The sequence below is a fragment of the Lissotriton vulgaris genome, chromosome 7, assembly GCF_964263255.1.
Source record: "Lissotriton vulgaris chromosome 7, aLisVul1.2, whole genome shotgun sequence".
Taxonomy (NCBI): domain Eukaryota; kingdom Metazoa; phylum Chordata; class Amphibia; order Caudata; family Salamandridae; genus Lissotriton; species Lissotriton vulgaris.
In genome coordinates, this window is record NC_141695.1 from 157,671,920 (window position 1) to 157,684,994 (window position 13,075).

The following is a 13,075-nucleotide window of genomic DNA, read 5'->3' on the forward strand; positions in this document are numbered from 1 at the left end:
GATTTGGAGATGTGGTGCATACCCTAAGTTTTACAGTGAAAGTTTATTGAAATAATTTGCAATAATAGCAATTAAATAACAACATAGTCATTGAGCACATAGTCACAAAGCATAAAAACAAATAGGAAAAATAATAGCACCAATAAGAACAATAAATTAAAATAACTATATATTTACTATTAAGTAATCGATATAAAGTACATAAACAGATCAGAATAAAAAAAACAGATTTTCTTAACCAAAATAAGTCACGGAGGTTTAGGTGCCTCTTCAATTCGAGGTTTATGATTCTGTGCATCATGAGCAGCTGATGTGGTGCATACCTGCCAACTCAAAATTTTGGGGAAATCAGGCATTTCACAAGCTTGATCCTACTAAGCTGAATGGGAAATTCATGTTTCATTTGCAAGATATTTGTTTGAAAAGTGGTGACCTCATTAACGACTAGGGAGGCATTTGTTTTGTCAGGCAGGTGACTTAAGTTAGAAGACCAAGGTGGGTGAGTTGACAGTATGGTGTTAGGGGCGAGGGTCAGGTCTTCATCCACAATGATAGACCCTAGGAGATATTGAAGAAACAAAGTGACAGGCACTAAGGGCCCGATTCACAGAACTAACTTAAGACAAAATCCTAAACTTACTACCATTTTGGTATTCACAGAAGCCACTTACTCATTTTGGTATTCACAGAAGGCACTTAGGGGCACATGCATCAAAGCTTTTTGCGATCGCAAACGGTGCGATTCGCAAAAATCGTCCGTTTGCGATCGCAAAATCAGCTTTTGGTATGCATGAAGGGTGAAGGCCCTCGCAATTTGAGAATTCGCAAATATTTGCAAATTCTCAAATTGCGATTGCATTTAAGGAATCGTATTTTGCGATTTCCTAAATGTAATGCATGAAACTTTAAAAAATAGCAACTTCGCACTTAGGGGGAGCAAATTACCATGAGGTTGAACCTCATGGTAATTTGCGAAAACTTTGAAAAATGCACTTTTGTGCATTATTCAAAGTTTAATGTTGTGCACACACATGCCCTTAGGGCATGTGTGTGCACAACATATGTGCACAGATTGATTTCAGGGGTGCAACAGGGTGTCCTTCGGACACACCTGCACCCTTGAAATCGCATTCTCAATTTGCGATTCGCTAATTGCTAATCGCAAATTGAGAATGTCTTCCCATTCATTCCTATGGGCCTCTAGGCCCATAGGAATGAATGGGGAGGTATTCCTTAATTGCGATTCGCAATTTGCGAGGCGCAATTAAGGAATTTTGGGAAATCGCAAATATTTCAGCGATTTCTTCATGCATAGGCTTTTGCGATTTCTTAATTGCGATTCCTTAAAAATCGCAATTAAGAAATCGCAAAAGCCAACAATGATGCATGTGCCTGCTACTCATTTCGGTATTCACAGAAGTTAGGTGTCCTAACTTTAGGACTCCTAAATGCCTTCTGTGAATACCGAAAGTCGTAAAGTTTGGATTTTTTTCAGTTTAGGAGTAGTAAAGTTAGGACTCCTAACTTTAGGACTCCTAAATGCCTTCTGTGAATACCGAAAGTCTTAAAGTTAGGATTTTTCTCAGTTTAGGAGTCCTAAAGTTAGGAGTACGTACTTTATTACTTATTACTCCTAAACTGAGAAAAATCATAACTTTAAGACTTTCGGTATTCACAGAAGGCATTCAGGAGTCCTAAAATTAGGACTCCTAACTCCTGTGAATAACGAAATGAGTAAGTGCCTTCTGTGAATACCAAAATGAGTAAGTGCCTTCCGTGAATACCAAAATGGTAGTAAATTTAGGATTTTGTCTTAAGTTAGTTCTGTGAATCGGGCCCTAGGAAGGGATGGAGATGAGAGGGTTATGACTTCCTTTCCAGTGTAAGCACCCTGATAGTCAGATCTCAATCCTCTGCCTCATCTCCTCATCTCCTCACCTTCATATCTCACATAATCCATACAATGCGACAGTGGTTCGAAGCATTCGATGATGGTCTGATTCTGCGAGGAACAATCAGTGTCCCTTCCATCACAGCTGAAGCACTTGAGACCATTGAAAGTTCGGTTTTGGTTCTGAAAATCTAAAAAGAACAAAATTTTAGGTACATTTAGTTTTGTGCCTTTTATAAATATTCACCGTAATCAAACTCATATCCTAGTGTAGAGGAAATATGAATGTGTGCAAAACAGAGTCCCAATCCTAAGCCAGAAAACAATAGGTAACAGTGTCAAGTTGGGTGTTTTCCTTTTTAGCAGAATTAATGGCATCATTAGAATTGACATCTTACGAACTGTGATCAATAAGAAAATTGGTATTACACTGTTCATTAACCTGGAGGCAGTTATTTTGTTAAATGGCATCTTGCAGATTTCCTTAGTAGGCAAGGGTTTTGGTATTGGTGACTCTCCTGAACAAACCATTGGAACAGATGGTTTGCACTTTTACACTACTGTAATCCTTACTAGGGTCCAACTGCATGTTTGACATATTGGTGATTCTATTATGGTGTACGTTACGGTTACCTTGTGGGAAGGTTTATAACTAACATAGTAGGTCTGAGTTGGCTATAACGACAAGCTAGTGATAGAGCTAGAGGCCTGGTTAGTTCACTAGGGAAAGAATTACCGATGCCATAAAGCTGACCTTTTATGAAAAGTTATGATAAATGCAGTAGGCCTGACATATTTATTATGAAATGCATATGAGTAATAGATACTTAAGGGGTGGATTGTTTTTTCTTTGTATTAAAGCCTATGCGTCAATAAATTATAAATTAAATGTCACCGGCCCGTAGCCAGGAATATTTGGTTGAGGTGGGCATGGCCCTTGTAATGACAACATCTAGAGGGATGTTCCGGCCGGCCGGGTTGTACTGCCTTAAAATATTTGAGCCACATCTGCTGTATTAATGTGATTTAAAACATAAAGCAATCAGTGTATTTTCATTTGAATTTTATGATTATACTATACACTTCTCAGAGGATTTTTGGTGAAAATGCATGTTTTGTTTTTTGTGTGCCTGAATGTCTGTAGATGTTTTCTTCAGTTTGCATATTTGCAGGAATGCATCAATACTGCTGTTGCAAATCCTAAGCATTTTAAATATCTGATATTGCTATTACCCAGTTTAACCCTACTTGAATTATCTTCCTCAGAAGGATGAAAGACTGAGTTGGCTTTGTCAGGGACTCTTAACAAATGACCTATATTTTTGAGTAGACTCAAGGGATCTCAACAAATACATGTTTACAGAAAGAAGACTAAAGATATGAGGCTGGCTGCATTAGGGGAATGTTCTTTCACCATATAGTATGAATGATTAAAAAGTCCAGATATAGGCTGTGTGTTATGTATGTTTTTGCTGATGACGTTGGACCTGTACAGCACAACACAGATGAATCCTTATATTTCACTCCCAAACTTGTATTAGGACAATGAGGATAACACAGGTGTGTTCCCATCTTGCTGAATATATTATGTTATGGAACCATTAATGTCCAAGCCTTAGCACCACAGTATTACACCACCCCTCACATGGCAGAGGCTCTACTTCCGTGGCTCACAACCTTCAAGATGAATACAACTGAGTGAAGGCCTGCAGGTTCATCCAGCGACTAATGTCTTATTTTAATTAACAGAAAGGACAAACAATGGCTATTTTTCAATACATAAACTGAATCGAGGCAAGCACATAAAGATGACCTGAAAACTGAAGGAAGATTTCAGCTACATCAACATGAAATGTCTAAAATGCTGTTGAATACAAAGCAGTGCCTGAAAATGGAAGGCATACAAAAGACCACGAATATGTACGTAGGTATGAACTTTCTCAACCCATGAAACATTTACAGGAGAGAGCACAATCATGTAACTAGTGTTCTACTTTTAATTTTACTTTCTTTCTTCAATAATATATAATGAAGCACCAATTTCAAAGGCCAGTTTAAAAAAAAGAAAACTTTGACAATGCTGTACCTAAAACAAATATTATTTTGCTGTTGTGCATATCCTAGCTTTGGTAGAACTGCCAAGGAGCCAGGAATTACATTTAACAGGGCCCTCTTGAAGACCTAAAAGACATGCCCTCCAATGTGGTCCAGTTGGTTAGGAGACTGCAAAAGACACTCATGCAAAGACATTAAGATTGCCCAAGGAGAATTTGTGCTAGACAGGAGGGGCAAGATGGCCGCTGACAGGCCGTAGGGAGCAGTCGCTCCTCTCCTCGCTGCTGCTGGACATTCGAATTTATGGAAAAATGCAGCTGATCACTGCCGCTGTTTGAGTAGAAACAGCATGCTATATCCACTGAAGCTGTTACAGCGTTTGTTCTCCTGGATAGTGAAAGGCAAACCCAACCTGTCAAGAGTGCTCTGTTGGTTTGAATTTCCGAGTAAGAGCATCCTACGCCCGCGGCAGACCCTGATGCAAAGTATGGCCCCTCGTGGCCCAAAACCACAGAAAGAACCACAGAAGGAGAGAGAAAGGGAGAAAGCTGTCTCTAGTGATCCTGGTACAGCAGCTCCAAGCTCCAATTTAAGGTTGATGACCCAAAGTCGAAGGAATATGACAAAAGACAACTCGGAAGATGCAGAGAATGGCGAAAAGTCAAAAGAAAACGATGGAAAGTCAAAAGAAAAAAAGGAAAAAGCGCAGCTAAATAAGAAGGGAGCAAAACGACAGAATAGCGAAGCCGCTGGCAAAGAAGAGAATAAGCGTCAGCCTACCCTCCATGAATCTTTTGCAGTCCCAGTCCCAGCCTCTGTGTCAATATCGGATTCGGCATTCTCCCCTCTACGGATGGCTTCAGCTACGAGCGGGAATGCGTGCAGCCTGGGAGAGCTGAGTCCGGGCCTTGGTGATGGCCGGATGGGAGCCGCAGGCGAGGTTGATGTGCAGGTGACAGATGAGGCACTACGATTGACGACTTTTCCCGCAGCCGTGCTGGAGGCTGCGATTACAGCACATCATGAGCAGATTCCTGATGGGAAAGGTCAGAAGGCTTTGTCGAGCAAAAGGCAGAGCTCGGCTGCGGACTCCGTCAGGAAACAGCAGCCCATGGATTTCTCGGCGGTATCTGGTAAGGGGGGCTGCGATGGGGCGGAAAAGTACCCTTGCCTATGTGTGGTAATGAGGATGGACAAACTTTAGAAACTTTGGCAAATTTAGAAACTCTGGCAGGGATTGAGGCCACCACAGACATTTGTATAGAGACTATCACAGAGGAAACGGGTCCGCATACAATATTGAGGCCACAGAGTGACTCCCTAATTAATGAATGCACTGCAGCCCCCTCGGGCATCCTAAGGAGGCCCCTGAGGCGACTATGGTCTTATCGCCAGATGTAGGGCAGGTAACACGTCCTGAAGACTCCACCCCTGTAGGCCAGAACTCAGGGTTAGGCTCAAAATTACATAATAAACGGATACCCACTTTGCAAGGTACGGACGGTGTCCCTATAATCCTGGGATACCCCAGCGACGATTGCTTTTTCTCCGTAAATGATGATGAGGATGATGAGGAAAAGGGGGATTCTGCCTCGATAACGGAAAGTGACATTGGTAGCTCGGACCCTGAGTTGGAGTCCGAAGCATCAACACCTGATAGTGGGGAAAATTCACAAGGCATGTACCAAAAGGAGGGTTAGGAGCCTGAAGAATAAATACTGCAACATTTTCAAAATTAACATGAGACCCTCATATCCGGAAGTGTCCAAAAAACATGACTGGGACTACTCAGCCACTTCCCAGCTTTACAACGAGGGGGGTAATAACTTGCCCAACGCCCAGCCTAATACCCCAGCTCAAGCAACCACAATGGATATGCTGTATACTACATTAAAGCAAATGCAGGGGGAGGCCAGGAGTGAATCACGGAGGGCAAAGCAGGTCAACCAAAAAATACAGGGATCACTACGAAAAGTGAATAAGCTATATATGGACATGGCATCAACGGTCACTGAGGTGGAAGCAAGAACTGAGAAATTGGAGGAAGATGTTGGGAAGTGGAACGAGTTCAAAAAGGAACAAGAAAAGATAGGAGCCGATGTACATTGGAAACTTGAGGACTATGAGAATCGCCAATGGCGCAATAATGTTAGATTACTGGGTGTGGCAGAAGGAAAGGAAGGGCAGGATATGCAGGCATTTGTTATCAATTTGCTTAAGGGGGCCTTCCCAGAATTAACGGGTTGGAACTGGGAGAATGAGATACAAAGAGCCCATAGGTTTCCTCTTGTGCAAAGGAAAGGGCCAGCTACCGATAAACCCAGGGCAATCCTGATATTTGTGGGAAATTTCTTATTGAGGCAAGAAATTATGGATAAGGCCAAACCCGAGGGTAGACGCTCCTACAATGGTACGACCTTTTTCGCCTACCCAGATTGCTGCCACGCGACGGTGGAAAGGAGGTGGCGGATGAGGCAAACTATAACACCTTTCCTAAAACATGGGCTGTGAGGCATATTTGATGTTTCCATGTCGTCTCAATGTAGTGGATAACGGGCAGACTAGGGTCTTCTTCTCTGAAATTAAAGCTCAGGCATATCTCGATGAGATAAGAGAAAGGAAAAGGGGCTCAAAAAACATGACGGTGGCACTAAGACAGACAAAACAGAAGGTCTAATAATAAGTGGAAAGGGGTATGGCTAAATGTATGTCTTAATATAGTAGCAGAGGTACTGAGCAGATCAGATATGGCATAAGCATTCGATGGTAGTCAAGAGCAGGGGGGGAGGGGTAGGTGGTACTTGGGGCTACAGCTGTCACACATAGGTCAGGATTGACCTATTTGTCCATAAGGGGGGGGGCTGGGGGTAGAGGGCGGGGGGCAGGGGGAGGGATACAGGGCAAGTTGTAATGTGGTTGGGTATTGGCAGGCAGGAAATCAGAGGCAGAGGTAGAGCACGGGTGTTTGAGGGGATGAAGGTACTAAAACAAGAGGGAAATTATATCATATTATTTTTTATGGTTGAAAAGTGGTTGGGACAATTATCAGGTGTACATTAATGTGTACTCGAATAATTACACTAAATGTTTGTGGCCTAAATGACCGTACTAAAAGATAGCGGGTTGCTGTCTGGCTAAGAACTTTGAATGTGAACCTTGTGTGCCTTCAGGAAACCCACATAGAGGAAGCACAAGGATACCTGTTAGACCAACTGGGGTACCGCGGGCTTGCATACTCAAAACAAGGGGCTAGACACAGGGGAGTGGCAATCCTGTCGAAACGAAGGGATTTGACAGTAAGGAGAAAGCTAGAAGATCAATGGGGGAGATGGGTGCTCATAGAATGTAAAATCAATGAGGAGTGGGTCACTTTAGGCTGTATATATGGTTCAATGAAAGACGACCCGGATATTTTTGATTTTCTGGATTTAGAATTAGTGACCTGGGCCCCAACTATCATCCTAACGGGGGATTTTAATATTAATGGAGTAGGGGGATTAGGTACGGCCTCTAGTGGGGGATATAAGGGTAGGAAAAAAAGAGTCTGGCGGTCAATATGTAACCTTGCGAGGAATAATGCTTTAGTGGATGTGTGGGGGGCCCTAAAACCTGGTGAACTGGGTTTTACTTTCTACTCTGCTCCACACAAGGTGTGTGCTAGGCTAGATTACTTCTTTGTTTCGAATTCTTTAACGACTAAAGTTAAGATTGAGAGACTTCCCCGGATAATCTCTGATCATAACCCTCTGATTTTAACATTAAATTCTGCGGCAACTAAAAGCCCGGATCGGGTATGGACATTTGAGAGAGGGTTATTGAAAGATGACGCGTATATCCTACATATGACTGAATGGATTAGGATTTTTGGGGATATCAACAGGGGTAGCACGGCGGCAGGGAATGTGTGGGACGCCTTTAAGGCGGCTATTGGTGGGGCGACAATAAGCTTTAGCACCGCTACCCGGAGAAGGGAAAGGCAAAGAGAGGCAGAGCTGGTCAAGGCTGTGGCAGATGCAGAGGATGAGCTAACTCAGAATGTGGTGCGGGGGGCATCGTTAGATCAGGCATTAATTAAAATAGCGAAGGCAAAGATGGAGGCAGATGAAACTATAGCTAATAAAGCCGCTAAAACATACTTAGTAAATAGAAAGAGGTGTTATGAACTGAATGAATCTATTGGTCGTACCCTTGCTATCCGTACCAGACAGAATGTATCTATGGGGGAAGTGAGGGAGATCCAGGATAATGCAGGAACAATGGTTTCAGATTCTGAGGGGATACAGGAAGGTTTTAGGAAATTTTATATTTCATTGTATTGACTAGCCTCCCTTCTGGGAAGGCTGCAGGTCCTGACCAAATCCCAATGGGATTTTTAAAAACTTTTTGATATATAATTAAGCAGCATCTGGTCACCACATTACAGCAGGCACAGACAGGGGCATCGATGCCGGGTAGCTGGGCGGGGGCAGACATGGGGACAGGGCACAGGTCTAGTGGCCACCAATCCGGTGACCACATCAGTGGCGCGTCCCCAAATAGCATGACCTCAGTCTTCCCTACATTGCATTGCAGGAACTTTGCGGCCATCCATTGAGCTACAGCCCTCATCCCCTCAGAAAATGAGTGTTTGACTGCAGCCATCAGGGTTTTAAAGGGGAAAAGTAGCTGAGTGTCATCAGCGTACGACACAGGAATAAATCCATATGATCTCATAAGATCAGCTAAGGGGGCCACATACACGTTAAAGAGCGTGGGACTTAGGCATGAGCCCTGTGGCACCCCCTTAGTGAGCTCTATCGGCGCCGAGCGAAAAGATCCCAAATTAACACTCTGCGAGCGACCGGATAAGAAGCTCTTCAACCAGGACAGGGCCAAGCCCCTCACCCCTACCTCCTGCAATCGACTGAGTAAGATTTCATGCGATACCGTGTCGAAAGCCGCGGATAGGTCCAACAGCACTAGAATCACAGAACTCCCCTTATCCTGTGACATTCTGATGGTATCTGTCACAGAGTGGAGTGCCGATTCCGTGCTATAGTTGGGCCTAAATCCAGACTGGGAACGATCTAAACCTCCAGTCAGCTCGATGAAATTCGACAGGTGGGTGTTAATGTGCTTTTCTGTTATCTTACTCAGGCATGTGAGAAGAGATATGGGGCGAAGGTTGGATAAATCCGTCCAGGGAAGAGCAGCGTTCTTCCGGATTGGCTTTACAATGGCATTCTTCCATTCCTGTGGTACCTGGCCCTCGGTAATGGAGCGAGTCACCAGAATCTGGATCATGGAGCAAAGAGAGTTGCCCAAGGTGGAAACAATTCTGGCCGGGATGAGATCAAGCGGAGACCCTGTCTTGATGTAACCAATAAGTGTCTCAATGTCATTTTGACTGGCGGCTGGAAAGACGTTAAGTATGTCCGTACCAGTGACGTGGGAATAAGGATGAGGAGGGGCTATGGCAAGGCAATCCGGGGACTTAGTTGTCTTAATGATTTTCTCATAAATCAGCTCCATTTTGTTTTTAAAGAAGAGAGAGATATCATCGCATAAGGATTGCGAGGATACATCAGTACTTTCACATGCCGTAGGTTTAATGAAGGCTTGTAGAATCTGATATAGAGTCCTCCAAGAGTTGCCTGCCTACGCTAATTGTGAGGCAATGTGACTTTTCCTAGCCAATCTAATATTTTTATGATATGTAGATAAAGCAACATAATAGCCCTTTTTATCTTCTTCCCAATGAGTTTTTCTCCAGGTTTTTTCTAATTTCCTATAGGCCTGCTTGTCTGACCGCAATTGGTCAGTATACCACACTTCTTGTCGAGAGGTGGGGCGCCGTTTGCATAATTTCATAGGGGCCAGAGAGTTGATTACAGTAGAGATAGCTGAATTAAATTTAGATAAGGATGATTCAGTACTATTAGAGGCAGTGATAGAGGGCTCAACTAGTGTTTTCTGAAAATCATCTGGTGTCACTTTATGCCATTGTCGGCGCCAGAGAGGGGGGAGGAAAGATCTATTGCTGGGCTTATCCAAACCTAATAAGGAGAATTCAATAACAAAATGGTCTGACCAATTCACCTGGGTGGGAGGACGGCATACGATCTTAGAGGAGTTAGAAAATATCATATCTAATGTGTGGCCTGCTAAGTGAGTAGGGCCCTTGTTATACTGTATAAGCTCTAATAAGGATAGATCTGCAAAAAATGCTGATGTCTCAGAACTATTTGGAAGGTCACCATTCACATTAAAATCCCCTAGAAGAAGAAAGTCAGTTCCAACTGTAAAATGTGGGGCCAGTACCTCTACTAGAGAGAGTGCAAAGCTATCACTAGGTCCCGGAGGGCGGTAGACCAGAGCTCCCCTCCAGTGGTTTTTAGATCCGATATTAATACGAAAGATCATAATTTCCATCAGAGGAGTACTTCTCTGTTCAACTATTGAGACATTAATCCCCTCCTTATAAATGATGGCAAGGCCACCACCAGCTTTGATAGGACGATCCAATCTTAAGATTTTATACCCTACCGTAATACCCAGAGTGATAGCAGGTACTGTATGGGGTTTCAGCCAAGTCTCAGTCAGAAAGCATATCTCGGGCTGAACCCTGGAAATAAGATCCCAAATTTCTATATGGTGTTTTGGTAAGGAACGAACATTACACAAAAAGCTCTCCCAGCCAGTCACCTGGTATCCTACCCCCCTGTAATGCCCTACTGAAGTAAACAGGTGGGAAGCCTGAAACCGGCAGTATCTACATGAGATGGGACCCTCTAGACTAGGCCAGGAATCTCGTGCGCAGCCTGATAAGGGTGCTGACTGAAAAATCAATAAATTCTGGGCTGAATAGGTAATGCGATTTATAACAACAGGGTCTATACTAACCTGAGCAGAGTCCATGGCCCCTGGCCCCGTCCTGTCGTGGACGGCGTGTCTTCGGCGCTCCCCTGCGCGCTAACGTTGAGCGCTCGAAGACAGACATGGGCTAAATACCCCGTGATTTCCTACGACTAGAGTGCTAACCGCTCCAGTGGTGAGGCGGAAGTGCCTGGCTCTCCCTGACCCGCCCTCCGTGCAACGGTACTGGTTACCGCGTCGGACCGGGGCGGGCAGGAATGGTGACTGAGCCCAGGCTTCCTGTAAATAAATGGTGAGTGCCAAACCCACTTTACAATTCCCCAAAAGGCACAGATAGCGTTAAAAATGCAATTCTGAGTCACAGTCAAAGCACCATGGTATTTTGAAGTTCAAGTTTAAAAACACAATTTGTTTCAAAACAGCGTCGGTGAGGATAGCACTGCAATCTACCTGTGGCCACAAGCGGTTCGGTGAAGACACTGCCACCGCATTCCCGACCGCAGCACGTCACAGTTAAATTCCACTTAAGTACCCCTGTGATTTCCCACGACTAGAGCGCTAACCGCTCCAGTGGTGGGGGGGAAGTGCCTGGCTCTCCCTGACCCGCCCTCCGCGCAACAGTACTGGTTACTGCATCAGACCGGGGCGGGCAGGAGTGGTGACTGAGCCCAGGCTTCCTGTAACTAAATGGTGAGTGCCAGACCCCCTTTACGATTCCTCAAAAGGCCCAGATAGCGTTAAAAATGCAATTCTGAGTCACAGTCAAAGAACCATGGTATTTTAAAGTTCAAGATTAAAAACACAATTTGTTTTAAAACATCGGTGAGGATAGCACTGCAATCTACCTGTGGCCACAAGCGGTTTGGTGAAGACACCGCCACCGCCTTCCCTACTTAAAGTGGCGAAAGTAGTAGATACACTAGTGAGCGTTAACCAGCACGGTTTTATACCTTGGAGAGGTACCACACACCATACCTGAAAGGATATCACCCTTTTTGATGCCGCAGAGGTTGCAGGAGACCCGATGGCGGTGATGCTATTAGACGCGGAAAAAGCCTTCAATTGGGTCTCCTGGGATTTCTTGTGGTTTATTTTAAAGAGGGCTGGGTTTGGGGAGGGCTTGGTGAAAGCGCTGCAGGTATTATACGTAGCTCCAACTGCTTGTATACGAGTAAACGCAGGATACACGCAACCATTCCAGATCAAAAGGGGAACGTGGCAGGGATGCCCTTGTTCCCCGCTTCTGTTCACTCTTTATATGGATCCGTATATACGTCGTATGGACTTAAATGATATTATTCGCTTATTGGACACCCATAGGGGGCAGTGTAAAATCCTGGCTTACGCAGATGACGCGGCGGTTCTCACCCCCAATCCTACGGAAGCTATAAGACTGGTTGAGGCAGAAGCGCTACAATTTGGAGAAGTGTCTGGATATGCTTTGAATACTTCAAAGACGCAGATTATTAAAAATAGCAAAGTGGATTGTTTAGATCAACGGGTGGTGCAAAGTGGTGTGTATCTAGGAATAACAATAATGGCAGAACTAGATGCCCTGGTGGAGGCAAACATAACGCCAGTAATGACAAAGGCTTAGAAGGATCTAGACAGGCTACACAACATACACTTTTCAATAATAGGCCGAACCAACATAGTTAAAATGATTCTCCTCCTGAAATTTTTGTATCTTTTCAGGGCCATCCCTTTATTGTTTGAGGTTAGGTGGTTTAAAGCCCTGGAACATATAATAAACCGGTTTGTGTGGGCACATGGAAAGACCCATAGAGCATTGAGATTCATGGCACTCCCTAGGAAAAGAGGTGGGTGGGCCCTATCTGATTTAAGACTTTATTATTGGGCTGCGTGCCTACAGTATATGGCTGGCCTTTTTGGAGGAACAGAGATGGAAGGACAAGATGAGATGGGAACTTTAGCAATTTATGCATTGGTGTTAGGAGATCATGCCGAGAATTTTCTCTTGAAGTACACGGATCATAGCTATTTCAAAAGGACTAAATTTAAAATGGTCATGGCCGCACATAAGATCTGGATGGCATTCACGATAAAATTTGGCCTAGGTAGGTGCAGTGCATATACTAGGTTGAGGAACAATCCCACGATGCCTGGTGATATATTTTCAGATGTGGTGTTTATGGAATGGGGCAATCGCGGTAACTAAAATGGGTGACTAGATGGGTCTGCAGGGGATGATGCAGTTTAATGGTATTCAGGCAATATATGGTTTAGACTCATCCTATTTTTAAAATTTTTACA

At 44.1% G+C, this 13,075-nt stretch overlaps 1 protein-coding gene across 1 annotated transcript in view; it reads right to left on the minus strand.

The window, feature by feature from the left end:
• The window catches only part of LOC147701050 (urokinase plasminogen activator surface receptor-like), a 248,043-nt gene that overhangs the window by 31,681 nt on the left and 203,287 nt on the right, over positions 1-13,075 (minus strand). The window contains exon 6 of the mRNA XM_086929846.1: positions 1,939-2,082. Within this exon, the coding sequence (XP_086785972.1) occupies positions 1,939-2,082 (144 nt within the window). The remainder of the gene's footprint in view (positions 1-1,938; positions 2,083-13,075) is intronic.